Source organism: Amia ocellicauda, chromosome 8 (genome assembly GCF_036373705.1).
Source record: "Amia ocellicauda isolate fAmiCal2 chromosome 8, fAmiCal2.hap1, whole genome shotgun sequence".
In the NCBI taxonomy this organism is placed as follows: Eukaryota; Metazoa; Chordata; class Actinopteri; order Amiiformes; family Amiidae; genus Amia; species Amia ocellicauda.
This window is the reverse complement of record NC_089857.1, coordinates 3,018,145-3,038,290: the sequence shown is the minus strand read 5'-3', so window position 1 is coordinate 3,038,290 and position 20,146 is coordinate 3,018,145. Positions and strand designations below refer to the sequence as shown.

Genomic DNA, 20,146 nt, shown 5'->3' with positions numbered 1-20,146 from the left:
GCCATAAAACAATGTAACAAAAAACAAATATGTCAGTGGACTAAAATTATTCTTTAGATGAGATTTAGATTCAGCTTTTATTTTCATGGTTTTTTTTTGTTTGTTTGTTTTTTAATGTGACTACATTACACATTTAGGTCCTTGCTAAATGTTTAGGAAATAAAAATGATCAAGTATTTAAAACAATAAAAAGACCAGCAATTATGTCATGGAATCATTTTTGCTACAGGGGAGTATGCAGGCACCCAAGGTGGTCTTTAACTGTGAGCATGCGCAGTAGAATGATTTAGATTGAGACGTTTATTTTAAAACAATGTAATGAAAACATAGTAATGGTTACTGGGCTGCCTGATGCCTTTCAGCTCGATACCTAGTTATTTAAACAGGGCTAATTAGTTTAAATCAAACACATTAACTTCATTAGCTTGCACTTTGCAACTACCATTTCCTTTCTCCTGTCCTTGGACAAAAAATAAATAAATACAGTGATAATTACACTTTCTATGTCTGTACATCATTTACAAAGAAAATAAATAAAACCCAATTGAAGAAGAAAGACAGAATGGTGAGCTGATCCAGAACGTCTCTTTCATATTGTCCATGCTGCGAGGGGACGGCTCCTCGGACGGGGAAGTGGCTACCCAGGATTGTTTTTCTTCCTTTTACTTGGGCTTGGACCAGGGTCTGGTTTCAGCTCTTGGTACTGCACCTGTTAAAACACACAGACACACATGCTGCAGTCAGGTGGAGGGAGCAGAATGCTGGGAAACAGCGAGAGAAGAGGGGGGGTTGCCTGGGAATTGGCAGTCTCTCATTTTACAGCTGTAAAGTAGAGGCACAGCTGGGAAGAGATTAAACAAACAACCAAAAAATAAAATAAATAAAACACATGAGAAAGACGGAGACTATTCGAAAATGATACAGCAGAACATCCTGGCAGGAAACAGAAGGAGTTAACCCTTCACAGTCTGGAACTGCCCCCGTTCCTCCTGAAGAAGCCAGCGCTCAGTGCGAGTGAGAGGATGACAAAACAGGCTTGTCAAAGCATTTCATTCTTTGCTCTGTCATCGCAGATGCTGCCTCTTTCCAGGATCCCTAGTGCTGCATTTTCATTTGGGGTTTGGAAATAACAAACTTCATAAGGGCTTGCTTACTTATGCTGTTGGCATCTCTAGAACCTTATTCTGGCCAAGTGGGGAGATGGGTTGTTTTCAATAGTGGCCAAAGTTGCAGAGGTTTCCCACCACCAATCCACCTTGGCAGTCATGAGTAATCAATTATTTAACAAGTTAAACTCAGTTGGGTGCTGCTCAATAAGATTACCTGACATCTAAGTTGATGTTTATCAAAGTATGCGTGAATTACTGTGAGCTACAGTGCCAATTTGGACCTCCTAAAAAGTAGGGTGGGGGATTACTGCTTAAACTTTGGTGTGTTGAAACAATTCAGTTCTCCACTGGCATTTGGATTTTCTCTTTCTGATGTTCAGTGTTCCCACTGGAAAAAAACACCTTTATTTGTAGTTTTATACAGTTAAACACCGTAATTACACAAGTAATGCTGGTGATAAAATGTGAATTGTGACCTTTGCCAAAGGCCAGTGAAAGGGCATATTGGAGATGTGCACTCTGCGACTTGTCTTTCATATGATGTATATATCTTTTTTTTACTTAGTTTTCTTGTGCTGTTGAAAGAACCTATAATTCAGAAATCATTATTGGGAAATTGAATTATGGGTGGCCTCATTAACAAAAAAACAAAAACAAAAAATCCACCAATTGGAGAGATCAACAACCATCAATATCACATGTTAAAATGTTACAATAATGACTGATTTAAAATAACAGATAATTAATGTGCCCTTATGTACCTGTTCATGAAGAGCCATTCATGAAAATCCCCAAACTGTACAGAAATGTATATCTTCCACATTAGAAGTTCATGAACCACTCATGAAAGCTGTTCATGACCAACTGAAGAGCAATTTATTTATAATGAAGAATTCATCAACATGAGCCCACATATTAAGACTATATATCTATTGTGGATTTAACTTTTATATTGTTCTGATCTGTTACTGTTTCAAAGTACTATACAGCATCTTTCTTAGATAAGTATCTCACGTTTTCCTGTTATTAAAAACAAGTAAGGTAAAGCAACTACTGGAATTACATCATTCTATGATATATCTTAATGAAAGCAGTTGTGAATGCTGAAGCAAAGTCTGAGATATGCAGGCTACATTAGATAGGTATCTCGGGTTTCAGGCAACAACTGACAGCTAAATGTTTCATAAACTACAAGGGGCAAAAGGATGCAGTATTACACATCTGATTACAGAAGGCATTAATAGAAAAGTGTATTCACTGTAATAGCATCATGCATGCTGACTAGATTTCTGTTTGGCCTCATTCCCATGCAGGACTCAAAAGAAAGCCATAGCTAAGCAAGTAAATCCTGGCAACTGACAGTTTGTGACAGTGTAGAAAAAGTTGCACATACAGAAAGATTAAAGCAGGGGGAGAGGACAGTTTTAATATTTTTTAGAAAGACCACAAATGCTTCTAATCCACTGCAGTGTTGGAACACAAGTATATTCCCCAGCAGGATGATGACAGATCCGTCAGAGAATAGTGTTGCAGCCTTGGCTTAGACAGGTAAATGGTCGGAACTTACCCCCAACAAAAGACTGTTTCAAAAGCAAATCTGTTTTGCATTACACTAATTGAGCTTAACCATCTTTCAACAATATCCCAGTGAAGAATTAGACAAATGAAAGTCGTGGATCACGGTCTGTATCACTCCACTCCCAAGAGGCGGGGAATTTTTTTGTGTCACTTTATCTTAAAAAAAATATTTAGCGTTGTTGGGGTGGGGGGGGGGGGGTCTGTCATCGGCCGTTTCAGATGGATTCGTTCCAGCGTACAATTCCAAACAATTTTAATTGCAAATGCTGACGGTTCTGGACAAAAGCAGTAATTGGCATTACAACATGTCGAAGGCTTTCTTCCTCCCTGTTCACAGACTTCTGCTTTAAATCTGTTGTCCCCTTTTGGACTCAGAAGGGTGCCTAGAAGCAAACATCTGCATTTGGACCAGTTATAACAATTCATTCTGATCAACATGCTTTTAATTCCGTTCAAAAAAAGTATACTGAATATATTGCTATTTTAAAGAAAAGGTTTGGGGGAATTTGAGAAATACATTACACTTTCCTGTGTTGTTACAACGGTACATCAAGGACAGAAAAAAACAAACACACAGGATATGACAGAAGACATCTTCAAACTTGGGTATGTCAGAATTCAGTCTTCTACTGTAAGAGCAAATTGTCAAGGTGCCTGTATGCAAAGAAGGTAGGGTAGAGCTATACCACTGCACCAACATGTGGGAAGTACAATGCCCCCCCAACAAACACACATCCTTTTTAAAGACCAGCTTAAATTAAATGCCATTTCTTCCTGTTACACATTTCCATTCCACTCTTTACTTGGAAAAGATGAGAAAGATACATACACATGGAGAATGAATGTTTTAACAACTGTCTTGTCTAGATCTGAATAGGCTTGGACACTAGCAGGATCCTGCAGCTGAGCATGACTGGGGCGTTACCTGGGGAATTCTGACACACTGTATCCATCCACAGCTTTTAATTATGTGAAATCACCCCAAGAACCCCCTGGGGTTTCCCCCTGTGACCTATTAAACATGCTTAAAAGCTTGATAACAGGGTTTATTAAAGTACTTACATTTGAGGTCTGCAATGATACTTTAGATCTTTATATTTTTATAAAGATAGCATAGCTACCAGGAACACCATCAGAAATCTGGTTGTTTTGATAAAAGCATCCAGACATCAGACTTCTACACTGCTGACAGAACTGATGGCACTCTGAATAAAGTCAAAGCAAAAGCCACATCCTACAACTCAATCTCCCCTGTAAGGAGGTCACAACATTGGTAATCAAGACTAATGTTTAAATTTTTGATGAGCAACATGAAACAGGTACCACTGCAGGTCATAAAAAATGACATAAAAGTAAACCACAACAAATAAATGACTTCATTAAAAACAACAGATAAAGAATATAGCAGAACAGCAGCACAAGTCAGTTTAAAAAGTGAGCGATCAAAACGATGGGTGATGACTGTTTGCATTTATGTTGATTTTTATGGCCACTGCAAATAAAACAGAGACTGGAAAATGAACAAAGTGGGGATTTTATAAAGCCCATCTGTGCACACAAACTGCACTCCATAATATACTGTATTTTATTATCTTCATAAGAGGCAAATTACACCCCATGTGTAATTATGTGATGAGGATTAGCTTCAGATCCCCTTTGGAGAAGGCTGTTAAAGTAGAAGTAGAATTTTAACTGTTTTAGACTGTAACTATCAGCATGCTCTCAGGTATGCTAAGAAGTTCACTCCTCCCCAGCTTGCATTATACATTTTTCAGACTGCAGTCATGCTTGGGTGTAGCAGTAGTCCATCACCCAAACATTTCCCTCTGAACTGAATGCTGCAAGACGATGTAGGGTGGTCAATGTGGGCCACTGGAGAGTCAGAGCCAGTAACCTTTGAAGGGACATTCATTTCCAGTGATTTTTCAGGAGGGAAGTCTTATTTTAAGCGGTCAGTGCTCTAACCAAATATGTCAGTATTTTAATGATGGCCTGTCACAACAGCCATGCAATGGAAATATTAAAGAGTTGACATCACAGTCAGTATTTGGCACAACCACTACAGGCAGGTGTGGGATCTTCTCCACGGATCCCCTCAACTATCTAATACAGTCAGTGCAGGGCATGGGGGCTGAAATCCTATTCCTGTGTGCACAATGTGCTGCTCTGCACGAACAACAAAGTATTAAATAGACGCATGTTTTGCCATTGCTTTGCACAGGCTGTGAGTAAACAGATTTTCTTCTTAATCTTGAAAGTTTATTTACTGAAGTATTTTCTATAACATTCAGTTTTCCCTGAACAATCAGGACTGCATCAACTTATCTGGCTTGTTTTATTTTTTTATTTTTATGTATACTAATATCACAACTAGGGGCTTGCTAAGACCAAACACATTTTATCATAATCATAAGAAGATTCGAAGCTATCCCACTAGAGATGAAAACAATGAGTAAATACCCTTTGATCTTAATAGATCTGTACTATTTTAATAATCACTCAGTCGGACTTCAGTTGGTCTGCCCCATTTCAGATGACAGGCATACAGTCTTGCCATTCAACTGGAACTATGGTTTGTTTTTGTAAAGAAGTCTATAAAGCACAAAGCCCAGATTCACATCAACATGAAAAAAAAAAAGAGTAAGAACATAAATTATTCTGAAGTGAAAAGTTAATAACCCAATCAAAGCATCACCTCCTTGGGAGAGTATTTGACAAAGGCTAACCCCCGTCACATACATTTTTCTCTGTGGCAGATGTGTAGTAATGTAGCTAGTCCTGAGATCTGCGTGCGCTCAGTCGTTGTATAAAGAGAAGCTGTTTCAAAGAAGATAACGCAGTAAGCTAGTTAAAAAGTGCGACTGTGGAATGTTAGCAATTTGAAAAAGTTGACGATACAATGAGCAGCCACCAGAGACGTTAAGTAAAGACCCTCAGCAGCACAAAAGCTACTCCACCTTAATTTCCCCATGTTGACAGTTGAACTACAAAACAATCTTTGAAGTCCCTGCTCTGGAGGGGGCTCATTGTACAACATCTTTTCGTTTAACAGTGTCAGCCTGCATCCCAGGACTCGACGTGTGGAACACTTCTCTCTTCTCTATTGTTAGGGGGGATTTTAGTTTAAAGCAACATCAGCAAGAAAAAAAAGCAGAGCATTTTTAATGATGCTATAATATGCTGTTTATGAAACAAGCAGCACGCTTCATCTCCTGTGATGCCTAACCTAGCATTATGGTATTAAATGAACACTAGAGTGAAGACACCAGCGGCAGGAGACTTGAGCTTTGAAATGTATTGTTGAGAAAGAGAAGAGAAGCTGGAAATGCACGTCAAGGAGAAAGCAAAATAAAAAAACAACAAAAAACGTTTTTTCCCACAGAGCTTTCAAGGTTCTCACTGGCCCAGGGATGAGTCTAATTGCTTGTTTAAACTATGTGCCTTTATTTGATGACTTCTGGCACTGTCAAACAGAGGCAGTACCAATGGTTGCTGACACGCTTTCTATAGAGAGGCTTGCTGGGGCTGGCAGGGCTGACAAGCCACCTGCTTCTGACCTCAGTGATGCTCGAGCAGAGCTGGGCACCTTACACAGAAGCAACGGAGAGCCAGTGAAAATTCCAGGAGTAAAAAAAAAAGTCAAAAGTAATGCATGACAAAATGCTAGTTTGCTAAGGTATGCAGGCCTTACCCTTTTTAAGAAACAGCCATTCCCCACTCAACCACCGTAAGATAACAACCTTCACATTCGTTTTTCAAAGCGGAAAGTTTAAAGACTTCACCAGTAGATCCAACAACAAACTGCATCATAAGCCATGTTATTATTGGTAGAAATGTTACATTGGTTGCTTCAACAATATATAAATCACCTAGTTCATAGCTGGAAGAAACAGTTCAACTTTACTGAAACCAGCTTCGAAAAAAGTTGTATTAAACTAACAAAATATTTAAATAGCTCTGTTGCCGTTCTAGGTTACCGTGCACAGGAAACTACAGACCAATTAAGAACAATGTCCAGTGGTTGCTGAAGTTGCTGAAGGTCTATCAGCAAATACCAAGTAAACCCTCGACAAATCTAGACATGCTTGTCTGTGCTGAGCTTTCTGAAGGCCAGAAGAGGCCCACCAGGAGCTCTTGTCAACTGACTGCAAAATGCATATCATGCGCTCTCTGCTTCCCAGATCTCCTATGAAAGTCTGTTGTAGGTATTCATTGCAACCGAGGGGATATCAATCATCCGACTCCTACTGGTTTTTGACTTCCATGAAGTGAATGACAAACCAACTTCCACTGGCTCTTCAAAAATATCAGTCCCATTGCCTTGATTTATTTTGCACACACAAACACACACACACGTACAAATGCAATGTTGACACAATTATTTGATACCTAAAATAAGTAATTTAGATTAAGTTCTTCTTAGTGTCCACTAATTTTTCTTTTTACTGCACTTTCCTTGTGTATATTCTGCTACCTTGTTGTTGGATGACTGATTGCTTACCATGCAACCAAGCTATTCCAGTCAAAACATCTTTTGAGAGGCTTCCAAAACAGCATACAAGAGAGATTACATTAGCATTAGATTATGTTTTCCTCTCGAAGTCCATAAGAGACATCCATGAAGAATGTCACATCAGAGTTATTTATATATAATTAATGGTGAAATCGTCCATTTTAGTAGAGTGTAGCAGTTACACCGACACCATAGCTCATACTAGAATAAAGAAACAGTTAAAGAAAGCAAAGAAGTCCACCTTTCAGGAAATGTGACTAGAGAGACAGGTTATAGACATTTGAAGTGGGGCTGTTAATATTGCTGAGGTTCTTATAGTAGCTATTCAGGGTGCTTAAGCGTGGTCTAGGACACAGAACTACACAGAACAGAGCAGGACAAACACCAAGAGCAATGATAATAAAAAAAAAAACAGAGCTGATGCATAATCACAACGTATGCCGATGTTAGTGTTAATTTGTATTTCATGCTTTGACTTGAATAATTCATGACTGGATTCTAGTTCAACAACTCCTGAATCAGAATCTCACATAAAATGATATGCAGCATCTCTTTGGGAGGAGGTAGGATAAATATTTTAACAGTAATAAAATGAATAAATCTGTGTGTGTGTATGTGTAGGTATACACACCAGTACTGCACAATATAATTCTATCTATAAATAAAACGGATACTGAGGCAACTATTAGCATTTTTGTATATCATTAATTAAGCTTAACGGTATGTGAGTTTAACCTTTCCAAGTAATATTATATGCACCTAAATTAAATTAACATAACATTTTAATACACTGCAATATGAGTGTGTAATTCTGTGGATAACTGGTATGTAATGCACTGGGATAAGCAGTTTTACATGATGCTGTGTAGACAGGATAGTTTAATACACCATAGGTTCTACAGCCTAATTTTCCTAATATTATGCTCTGGGGTAATCTATAGAGCAGTATTCACACTGTATTGCCAGAGGACACAGATATATAGAGTTTGTGAAGGGCACTGTGCTATTTTGGACATTCAGTGTACTGTTATTATTAATAGACTTTTATGATGAGACCTTGTCCCATCTGCCAACATAGTTATTTACCAAGACACAATGCTGTAACAAAGTAATTCAGGGAGAACACATTACAAATACAAGTTGTGGCTTGCTCACATGCCCAACCTTAGTCCCATAGAACAGGTCTTGGATGAACTGGGACATCTACACTGCAAACCTCTCAATGCACTGCAGGAGCAATCACGTATTATTCCACTGGCCATTTATCAAACCAACTGGAGCTTTTACTACACTCTACGTAACACATTTTGAGCAGCTATTTCCCAATACTTTTAGAAATATAATGTATAATTCATAAATAATCCAAATGGAAAAAAAAGAAGACGACATAATTCAGACATCAAACTGTTTTCAGCCCAGGAACTGAAGAGTCCAGACGAGGCCCCCAGGGCAGGAGTTCTGTACATTTCACAGAGAGCTTTAAATCATTAACTGCTTAGGACCGTGAAACAATGTTTAATTTGCCTAATTAAGCAAAGCTGAATTAGCTACCTGTGAGCTAAGGTGGAAGTAGGACAGCCCTGGTCTAGACCACAGAAGGCTGCAGGGATTTATGATTTTAAAATATTTTCAGAGGTCAACTATGTCAAATTCAGTTTATTCTTAAAGCCTGGTGTAGAAACAGGGACATAGGAAGAACCGAATATAGGAAGTGAAAAGAAAGACTTATGGCACATAAGATTTTTGTTTGTTTGTTTGTTTGTTTGTTTGTTTAAATGTAAATAATTGTCAGAGCTTTGGACCAGGTTGTCAGAATAATTTTGCAGCTGTTCTTTCACTTTGCTTCGTAAAGCACCTTGACGAAGTTCTGGCAACAATTAGCACCGAATGACTGGTCAAGCATCAACAGGCCTAATAATCTCTCATTAGTAGCTGTGCAATTCAAGGTGCACAAGGAAACATTCCAATGGCAGAAAAGCACCTTTTGTTAATTTGACTGGGCAACGCAGTGCTGTGGCTGCATGTAAAAATCCACCAAGGCTGCGTGGCTGGGGATTATGACCTTGTAAAGATCAAAGTGCTGCCGTCAACAGCTGATCAAAGGCAAATGTGGCAACGATGATGTGGCAGGATTGTTTTCCTTTTTCTTCTTCTTTTTTTAATCTGACCCTTTATTGCACCATTTCTCCCTGTAATAACAGAACCACCGTACAGAACAGAGCCTTACATACAGATTCCGGGAACAGAGGAAGAAACATAGGGCTTGTTGCACCAATTGAGAGGAAGGCCAAACTCAGCACATTTTAATACAAATAGACAACATTATACATTATTATACATATTATACATGTAGCCACCTTTCAGCTGAACTGCTATTGTATCTTCCATGTAAATAAATTGTTCAAATGACAAATATTAGGAAAAGGCTTTATAATGATCCCACCTAATCCTTATGTTTACAAGCTGGATTGAATATTACTGCTGTTTTGATGTGAAACACCACCAGCAATAATTGAAAACATTGTATTGCCACCAATCCCCAAATTGGTGTTATTAAAGGTTTTTATAAAACAGCAGATACTAATACTAATTTCAAACTTTAGGATAACAGCAGACATCAATTATTTAAAAGAAGAAAGGAAATACAGCACAACCATACTTAAATATTCAAATAAAAATAACAGGGGACTTTAAAAACGTTCTGTTGAGTAGGCCCTGCATTTGAGTCTTCAAAAAGTCCTAATGTATGTATCCCTACATCTTTTGTTGACTCATTTAGAAAATATTTTACCTCCCCCCTGCTCTATATGATGTAGTGCCAAAAAGTGTTCAAAAGTAAGGATGTCTAGTTTATTAGCTGGCCAGCACAGAATAACGTACTGCACAGCTGACCTTGTTTTTCTGCCTCTGTCCTTGCCTCAGATCAGGACACCTGTTGCTGCTCTCTGTTACCTAACAAGTGATGCTCTCCAGCATCTGGTACTAATGTGAAAATGCAGATGCATAGATAACAGGACAAAATGTATAAATAATAGAGCATTAGAAACACCATCTCGCGACCTTTCCTGAATGCTGGGAGTCTTTGTTAGGGCACATGAAAAGAATATAAAAGCACCTACCACTTGTACATCTGAAGGAACTCTGGAGAGAAAGTCCAGCAGCTCGTTGTTATCAATTGTATATGGGTCGCGAAGTTTCTTTGTGAATTTATTAACACCTAGGGGAAAAGGCTTAGTTAGCACCTAGAGGGTATAAATAAGCGCACTTCATACCTGAATTATAGTCTCCTGCTACATAGAACATGACAGATTAAATCATAGCAGCATCAAAGGATTCTCTATACCTGTCACCAGATACTACACAAAATAAAACTGGGTGAGAATAAGATCAGCAAGTTTTTTTTTCCCCCTAATACATTTTTTTTAACATTAGCATTATACAAGCTGCTCTTCAGCAATGTAGCACTTCATAAAAAGCACTTCCAGTCCTGACTGGAATATAAAAAATATACTTTATACTCCTTTACGAGATGAGTTAAGGGACTGTCAGGATGCTGGTAGTCTGGAAGAGCAGCTAGTGGCATTGTAATCCGTACATTTTTCGGAAGTCAGAGAATATTAGATAATGTGGCCGATCTCATTGTATTTCTTGGTATGGATCTTGTTCATTGCAATCTTTTAATTTCACACTTCTCCATGGATTTTCTTGCTTTACCTCCTTACGGATTACACTGCCTGCAATTGCCTGTGGACTGGTGTCAGTCCTTACTTGTCTATATTTTTTTAATCTGTACCTGAATTACAAATCATAAGAAACTTTTTTTTTTACATGATAGCATGTTTGGAATTAGTCAAATGTACCAACAAGACATATTGGCATTCAAATTTGATCTTAAAAAAAGTGTTTATTGTGGTTTCAGGAGTGAATTGTGAGGATCTATGGGAGGCATTTTCCTATCAAAGATGCATGCTTATATCTCTCTTCCCTGCACTTCACTGAGACTGTTTGTAACCGTGCTTGAATACAGTGAGACCAACATGTAGAACACCAACATAATATATATATATATATATATATATATATATATATATATATATATATATATATATACAGTGCATCTGGAAAGTATTCACAGCACTTCAACATTTTGTTATGTTACAACCTTATTCCAAAATTGATTAAATTCATTATTCCTCAATTCTACAAACAATACCCCATAATGACAACATGAAAGAAGTTTGTTTGAAATCTTTGCAGATTTATTAAAAATAAAAAACAAAAAAAAGCACATGTACATAAGTATTCACAGCCTTCGCTCAATACTTTGGCATCAATTACAGCTTGGCACACCTATTTTTGGGCATGTTCTTCTTTGCAGGACCTCTCAAGCACCATCAGGTTGGATGGGGAGCGTCGGTGCACAGCCATTTTCAGATCTCTCCAGAGATGTTCAAATCGGGTTCAAGTCTGGGCTCTGGCTGGGCCACTCAAGGACATTCACAGAGTTGTCCTGTAGCCACTCCTTTGTTATCTTGGCTGTGTGCTTAGGGTCGTTGTCCTGTTGGAAGATGAACCGTCGCCCCAGTCTGAGGTCCAGAGTGTGGAGCACGTTTTCATCAAGGATGTCTCTGTACATTGCTGCATTCATCTTTCCCTCGATCCTGACTAGTCTCCCAGTTCCTGCCGCTGAAAAACATCCCCACAGCATGATGCTGCCACCACCATGCTTTACTGTAGGGATGGTATTGGCCAGCTGATGAGCGGTGCCTGGTTTCCTCCAGACATGACGCTTGCCATTCAGGCCAAAGAGTTCAATCTTTGTTTCTCATGGTCGGAGTGTCCTTCAGGTGCCTTTTCTTAAACTCCAGGCGGGCTGTCATTTGCCTTTTACTGAGTAGTGGCTTCCGTCTGGCCACTCTACCATACAGGCCTGATTGGTGGAGTGCTGCAGAGATGGTTGTTCTTCTGGAAGGTTCTCCTCTCTCCACAGAGAAATGCTGGAGCTCTGTCAGAGTGACCATCGGGTTCTTGGTCACCTCCCTGACCCTTCTCACCCCGATCACTCAGTTTGGCTGGACAGCCAGCTCTAGGAAGAGTCCTGGTGGTTCCAAACTTCTTCTATTTACGGATGATGGAGGCCACTGTGCTCATTGGGACCTTCAATGCTGCAGAAATGTTTCTGTACCCTTCCCCAGATCTGTGCCTCGAAACAATCCTGTCTCGGCGGTCTACAGACAATTCCTTGGACTTCATGGCTTGGTTTGTGCTCTGACATGCACTGTTAACTGTGGGACCTTATATAGACAGATGTGTGCCTTTCCAAATCATGTCCAATCAACTGAATTTACCACAGGTGGACTCCAATCAAGTTGTAGAAACATCTCAAGGATGATCAGTGGAAACAGGATGCACCTGAGGTCAAAGGCTGTGAATACTTATGTACATGTGCTTTTTTGTTTTTTATTTTTAATAAATTTGCAAAGATTTCAAACAAACTTCTTTCACATTGTCATTATGGGGTATTGTTTGTAGAATTGTGAGGAAAATAATGAATATAATCCATTTTGGAATAAGGCTGTAACATAACAAAATGTGGAAAAAGTGAAGCGCTGTGAATACTTTCCGGATGCACTGTATATATATATATATATATATATATATATATGCTTCTAACATATATGCATTTATTATGTTTTTTCAAAGAGGGCGCACATCCAAATTTCAATATATTAAATAAAAACGGAGAAAAATCATTATAATCACCCGCCACCCATTATTTACTCCCACACTGTGTGCTTTTCCTATTCAGCTTCTGAATTCAATTTTAACTGAAGGCCATTGAGAGGACAAATGCTTTCCTGGAAAGCCCTGACCATGACCAGACCATAATTTTTTTTTTTTCTATTTTTTAAGTTTAATTTCATACTATTAAAGGCCATCAAATACAAAATGATAGTTGTACTTTTATGTTTATGTTTGTGTTTGTGTGATAGGTATTTTCTGTTCCAGTTCAAAACACATCTCATTATTTAAAGACTCCTTGGTTAAGTTCCAAACACTGAGAATAAAACTATTATGGATTAGAAGTTAGCAGTCCAGGCCCCAGAGCGATACAGTCCATGTCTGATAGGAAACTTCAAATGGTCACTGACGAAAGACCTGGAAATCATAGTTTATTTGTGCAATTTAAATAATCTACTCAATCTAATCCATCAGAGCTCAGCTGTAACAAAAGGAAAACAGAACACCATGCTGGCTCTCCAAGACCAGAGTTGCAAGACCTCTGTTCTAGACCAATCTATACTGTGACTGCATCCATAGTCACCTGCAAAAACTATGAACTATTAAACCAACCTCGCATTTATACCAGATCAAAAGTCACGCCTTTTGTAGAATTATGTTTGTGTCGGGAAAAGAAGAGGGAAACGGAACAGCCAAGTTCTGTATTCAGTGTTAGAGACAGGCTGTGACAGATATAACCCTCAGCAAATCAATACTAGGTTAAGACTAAACTGGAAAAAGCCGTTGACCCCCAACTCCCCAGATGCTGCCTCTGCTGGCTCTCACTCACCCCATGCCAACACGATGTATCTCAGAGGGATGAAGTAGATGGCGACAGTGGCGACACAAAGAGCAACGATGGCCAGCCAGCTCAGGAAAGGCACAGTCCAGTTGAAAGTACTGTAAAGAAAAGGGAGGGGAGCTTGACAGAGAATTGAGCTTCAACATTTCCATTTCTTTTTGTGTTTTCTAGAGTATCCTTCTTATTCAGTATCACTGACTCCCAGATTCCACGTTCGAAAAATAAACTTGTATATTTTAGATCTACGTTTTACATGCAAGTGAAAAGAAAGACATAAACGTTTCTATGAATAAAAGGAAAACGCTTACAGCAAACTGAAGGAGACGACTGAGTGAAATGCAGTTCAAAGTGTATCTTGCTCTCTTGAAATTCACAATAGCTGAGAGTGGAAAGAATTAGATAACATGCACAGATCGCTCAGTAACTTGTTTCACCAGCTAGTTCAGAGCTTCCCAAACCAGATTCCCTGGACAGTCACATATTCTGGTTGCCTTGTCTCACTGCTGAAGATTAAAACTTAGAACGGTTAATTAAAATTTAAAAAATGAATTTAATACATTGCAGATTTAAAGTCATTTTTAAAACTGGAAACCTGCAGACTTTTAGTGGCACAAGAACATTATGTTCTTTTCCATGCTACTACGAAACAAAAGTTCAGGATCAGATGTTAGCAACCCTGGACAGGAGTCTGACTTTTTGATGGTACTTCATCAAGTGGATTGCCAGTACTTTTTTTTCCTTAAAGACTTATTTGGAGGTCAATACATTTCTTGTCGTTGAAATAAAGGATATCCTACTCATCACTTTAAATACAGATACACTGCCAAGAAAGGCATGTTCCCTGAGCCATCATACAAATATGGGAGGTAAAATAGAGGCAGGGCATATGCACCATCCACGTTGAAGTGAGGGGCAGTTGGTTCACAGAAACATTTGGGAAGCACTTACTTCTTTATCCTTTCCCCGTATGAGGCCACTTCATCCAGAGCATTCTGCACACTGATGCACACATCCTGAATGGCATACAGTTTGTCCATGAAGCCCTTTCTCTCCGAGTCCTGAGGCATCAGGAACAAAACGAAGAAGAGAACAAGACGTGTGAGATCAAGTGCCTTTTTCTTTTGCCCACTTGGCCTTGGCCTGGATAAAATAAACACCTACAGATCACCAGGCCAGTTGCAAATGATAAAATATTTGTTTGGTAGTGGAGGGAGGATTTTTGAATGCCAACAGGTTTCTCACTTCTACTTCAATGACATTCACCATGAGCAACCAAGTGTGTAATTCACGATTGCCAGGTGAGAAAGCTATGATTAAATCCAGACTCTTAACTGAATCCTCCAAAAGAAAAAAAAAAAGAAAAAAAAGAAAAATATTGTGTTGTTGATGTTGATAACATTGACATGGAAATATTGATACATTATACTTGGTATCTTTCAAAGCAGTTGTTATGGGCATTCCATTAATGAACATGCATGTGTCACATACAAAAGCATGTCATTGAATACATAATGACAATGTATAGATTACATTGATTGATTTTATGGAGTACCTTTTCATAATGGATAATTGATCAAAGAGCTTTACTGTCACGTCACAGAATTAGTGACAAAGGACAAGTAAATAGGAAATATCCCAACCAGTACATATTCAGATTAGTTATATTATTCTTATTTACAAATAGATGAACAGTATCTATCTGGAGATAACAAACAGTAAAATAATTGTTTTGTTTCAAGAATTTGAGCCATAGACAGGAAATAAACATTTGTACGACACGTTCTATCTCCTGCAGAACAACAACCATTAACTGAAAAACAGAGTAGGTGGCAGCACCATGAACAAATGCAATAAGAATTGGAAAACCAAATACACACCTACAATACAAATACAATTATATAAGCAATAATTTAATAGGCAAAAATATGTATGGAACCTACATAAATAACCTACATAGGCTAAACTGCGGTCAACAATGTAAATATACTTGATACTTATTCGTCCCAAAGCTGTAATATTATTTGAAGCTCTAAACACAAAACATATATGTATATACACATTTCGTTTGTGGCTCTGGGGATGATCTCAGACCTGATCTGGCATATATTCTGTATAGTTTTCAGTGTCATAATGGATCAACATAATCATCAAAGCTGCAGGAACAATTATAATAAATAAAGTTTGCTTGTATAATAGAAACTATGGTATTTAACATTTCATGCACATTGTTCTTTATATTATAAATATATTGCACATGGTTTCTGTGGGGTAGTAAAATTGTATTTCAGGTTGTAAAATGTTTTGGGTCATATATTTGTCTGTTTGGATTTTATTAAAAACGTTGTATTCTAAACTGGTTGCCATGGATACCCCCTATATATTATTGCTCCGGCTTGCACCCTGCAAAATTAATATATCTAATAACCATTAAACATGAATAAACACATATCCACATACCAAACATGTGGTATACCTAAAGAAAGCATTATGTAGGAACGTTACTAGACAAAAAGTTGAAATATTGGCAAGGAAACTGTTTTCAATCATCTTCTACTTTTTGACTGCCAAGATCAACATTTAGTAATCCATATTCACTATATGCATGTTAATTAATTATGCTGTCACCAAGTTATCTAACTTAATGCAGTTCAAAATACTGTACTTTGTAATATCAATATTACTGTATTGGAGATGCTTTGACATAAACAAAATGCATGATTTGGAATATTAACATAGATCATGGTAATGTAAAGCTTTTTAATCTCCACTATGTATCATAGTCTTCTTTAAGGTGCTTAAGCTACCTATTTTATTTCAATATGGCATCCTGGCCAAAAACAGAATAAAGAAACAAACAAAACAATAAAGATGGTTACTACAGGTTTAACTAACTCAGAACTATGGAACAGAATAGTGCATTTTGACTTTCAATAACCAAGGGCCATTTTGGGTCAAAAGATTACTATTGTAATTTTAAAGATATCTATTTAGCCTTTGATCCATTTCAGTATATAATGTATTGTCTTTTAAGCATTTTGTTTTCTTTTGCTCTCAGTGTAGCTTAAACAAGTGGAAATAATTTTGCTTACAGAATGGCAAATGGCTCAATTGCCTGTATGTCTCTATGGGCAAATTAAAGTTATGCTATTGTTATGTTATGTGTCATGCTATGGACATATTTTGAAGTAAAGTGCAGTTGTGATAAAAAAAAATAAAAAATTATAACACCCTTTGCAGACAATGTGTTTTGCACTTTATACAGATGCAAAATTAAAAATCGCATATTCATTGAGCACTTAAGTGTCTATGGGTTGGATTTAATTAACAGGAAATAATTACATTTCTCATTAATTGAGTGTTGAGGTACAAAAAATCCAGTGAAACCAACTGGTGTTGAGCGGAATATGTGATGCTGTAAGAGCATGGCATTACTTCCTCTTTCTGTACGCACACCATTCGCATAAATAAATCTTCCTTTAAAAGGCTTCCAATGGTAAGCTGGTAAATAAACTACAATAACAAGCATGTGACTAGCTTCCAGACTTCACGTAATGGACCAAATGTAAAATCGAGAAACTTAGCATAGCTCAGATTTCAGGGTCAATAAGTACTTCATGTCCAGATATGTGATTTTGTCAAAGTTAAGAGAGAAGATACTTCATGACACAAGTTTAGTATTTGCGCTACCGTACCATTTTGAGCCTGGATACTCTTTTAAGGATATTAGTAATTGGTATATTCCAAATACATTACTCTTGGAGCTGGAAGTAATTCAGGATTTTAAAGTTTTATCAATGATTATTTAAAATACAAAGCAATAATATAGCAGCCTACCTTACATGATTTCATGTTGATGTTTCATGTTTTCATTAACATATTTTCTCTTAGTGCATAGGATATTTATCTCATAGTGCACATGAGCCCATTACAGGTGGCTTAACCACTCTGTAAAATCAGTGGGGTGGTAGACACCATATAACCACAACATGTTTTTAACCCTAAATATAAGCAAAACAAAACAAAAACACAAGGTATTTCAGACAGATACTCTGTTTGCTCTCTCTAGGAGGTAAGGTATTTTTAAGGGGAGCGTAGCAGAGACGGAGAAGACGGGACACTCAGAGGAAGTGTGCTGTGGATGCATGCGAGGTGTGTGTGTGTGTGTGTGTGTGTGTGTGTGTGTGTGTGTGTGTGTGTGTGTGTGTGTGTGTGTAGGTGTGTGCAGGTGTGGACACTGTTAAATGTGCTTAAACTTGCTTGGCCTGTGTGCATGTGAGGTTTCATACTGTGCCATTCCATGATACCCAAAATGGGAAAGCTTTCCATTGTCTCCAAGGAGAGGCTAGCTAATATGCCTTTAAGCACTGTTATTAAGTCTTAGAAGAGTCCTTTGACAAATGTATTAAACAATACACATTTGTTTCTTTGCAAGCCTAAAAAGATTATTCAAGGGCCGAGGCACAACCTATGGAGATCTGCACATATAAAAAACTCTGCTTTAATTGATTTAATCTAAAACCTGGTTGTGGAAAAGCTTTCTAAACATGTTATATAAATATCAACCTTTTGTCAGGACCTGCATGTGGCAAGCCACACTACATGCTGCTGTTCGTCGGTGCTTCCTTTTTTGCTTGGTGATGTTCAGCATGCAAATGATCTCTATGCCAATATCATTTTAACATGTCAGTTATATATATATATATATATATATATATATATATATATATATATATATATATATATTCAATCCCAAAGAGACCATCTTTTTCCTGCACCAATATGTTTTCAAGCATGTTGCATAACAGCTGAACCAGATTTACTCCACTTTTCAACAACTTTTTAAGGTTTTGATTGTTTTATTCTAAATAGTTTGGTTATTGAATAACATACGAGCATGTACAAATAAGTATATCTATATTATCTTATCTTATTATCAATTTTATTATCTTATTGAAAAGGATTCTACTCCATACACCCACAACTATCTGAATGTAAATATATCTTGTTTTTCCAGCCTGCAATCTGCCCAATGTACACATTGTAGCAGAAACATCAGCCAGTCTGAGAGTTTTTTTTTTTGTGCCTATAAATAGCTTAGTGATTCTGGATTTTAAGGCTGAACTGGTGACAGTGTCTAAGCCAAATGACTGCTATCCTGAGCAAAAGGTACACCTGTGACAAAGTGTATATTGTATTGCTTAAACAAAAATTATATATATATATATATATATATATATATATATATATATATATATATATATATATATATATATGTGAATATAACTTAAAAGCATCCATGCACTGCAGTGCCTTCACTCCCATGAGGTGCTGGGCCAAGTAAGGCAAGAATATATAATGAAAAATGTATTTTGTTGCTGCACTGTCACTTGACAGGTATTTAGACAGGACTATTTCTTGTATTAAAAAAGTTTCATTTTATTGAATAACAACATCAGGTAGGTATATATATATATATATATATATATATATATATATATATATATATGTTTATCTATAAAAAGTTTTTAAAGCATTGTCCGACCCCAAATGTTCTGTTCAACTCCTCTGCCTTCCCTGCTCTCCAGAATTATATACAAATCTCAAGGACTATTAAAGCTCAGAATGTCTTTCTGTCATATGTGGCCAGTTTACTGAGAGCAGGGCAAACATATAATGCTTCATTAACGTCTCTCCTGTTCTTTAGGTGTTTACCACACTACTTACCCACGCACCCTTTCCTCACCACCTACTATGTCAGGGCTTCCCAACATTATATAATGTCGAGATCCCATTTAAACGTTGTGAAATTTGTCTCCAAACGCCTAAATATTTCAGCATGTTTTTTTCTTCTTATAATAAATATTTAATTACTATGTACATTAATATGGTTTATACTTTCAATTTAAGGTATTTAAAATGTTTAATTTTATATTGACAAAAATAACAGGAATAAAAGGATATTAAACAAAAAACACCCTGACTTTGTGAGCCCATTTCTATATGTCACGACCCAAGGGTTTGGGAACCACTGTCTTATGTCCTATAAACCATACCATATAGGTCAATTAAATAAATAAAATGCCACAAACAAAACCACTGCCCTTCTTGATATTGGATTAGACAAACCAAGAAAAAAAATACATTCAATTTTATTTTTCTTCATAAATATTCTAACAACCACAAAGACCAGGGACTAGAGTTCCTCAGGATCCCAACCAATTCCACACGCCAAACCAACCATTAGCTCCATTTTATTTCCAAGCCTTTTGCTTGGGTGGAGGGTTTCAATTATACGGGTCCACGGCATTTCATCACGCACTTTTCATCACCGTGTACATCACCAGTGTCATTGCTAATTTGCAT

General features: G+C 37.4%; 1 protein-coding gene across 7 annotated transcripts in view; it reads right to left on the bottom strand.

Annotated features, from left to right (window-relative positions):
- Positions 1-496: 496 nt before the first annotated feature.
- mctp1a (multiple C2 domains, transmembrane 1a) overlaps positions 497-20,146 on the bottom strand; it is a 200,584-nt gene continuing 180,934 nt past the window's right edge. For all 7 annotated transcript variants that reach the window (XM_066711829.1, XM_066711833.1, XM_066711832.1 and 4 more), the window contains 4 exons: positions 14,732-14,841; positions 13,772-13,881; positions 10,320-10,417; positions 497-709 (listed from right to left, as the gene is read on the bottom strand). In XM_066711829.1, coding sequence (XP_066567926.1) covers positions 638-709; positions 10,320-10,417; positions 13,772-13,881; positions 14,732-14,841 — 390 coding nt within the window. In that variant the 3' untranslated portion in view covers positions 497-637. The remainder of the gene's footprint in view (positions 710-10,319; positions 10,418-13,771; positions 13,882-14,731; positions 14,842-20,146) is intronic.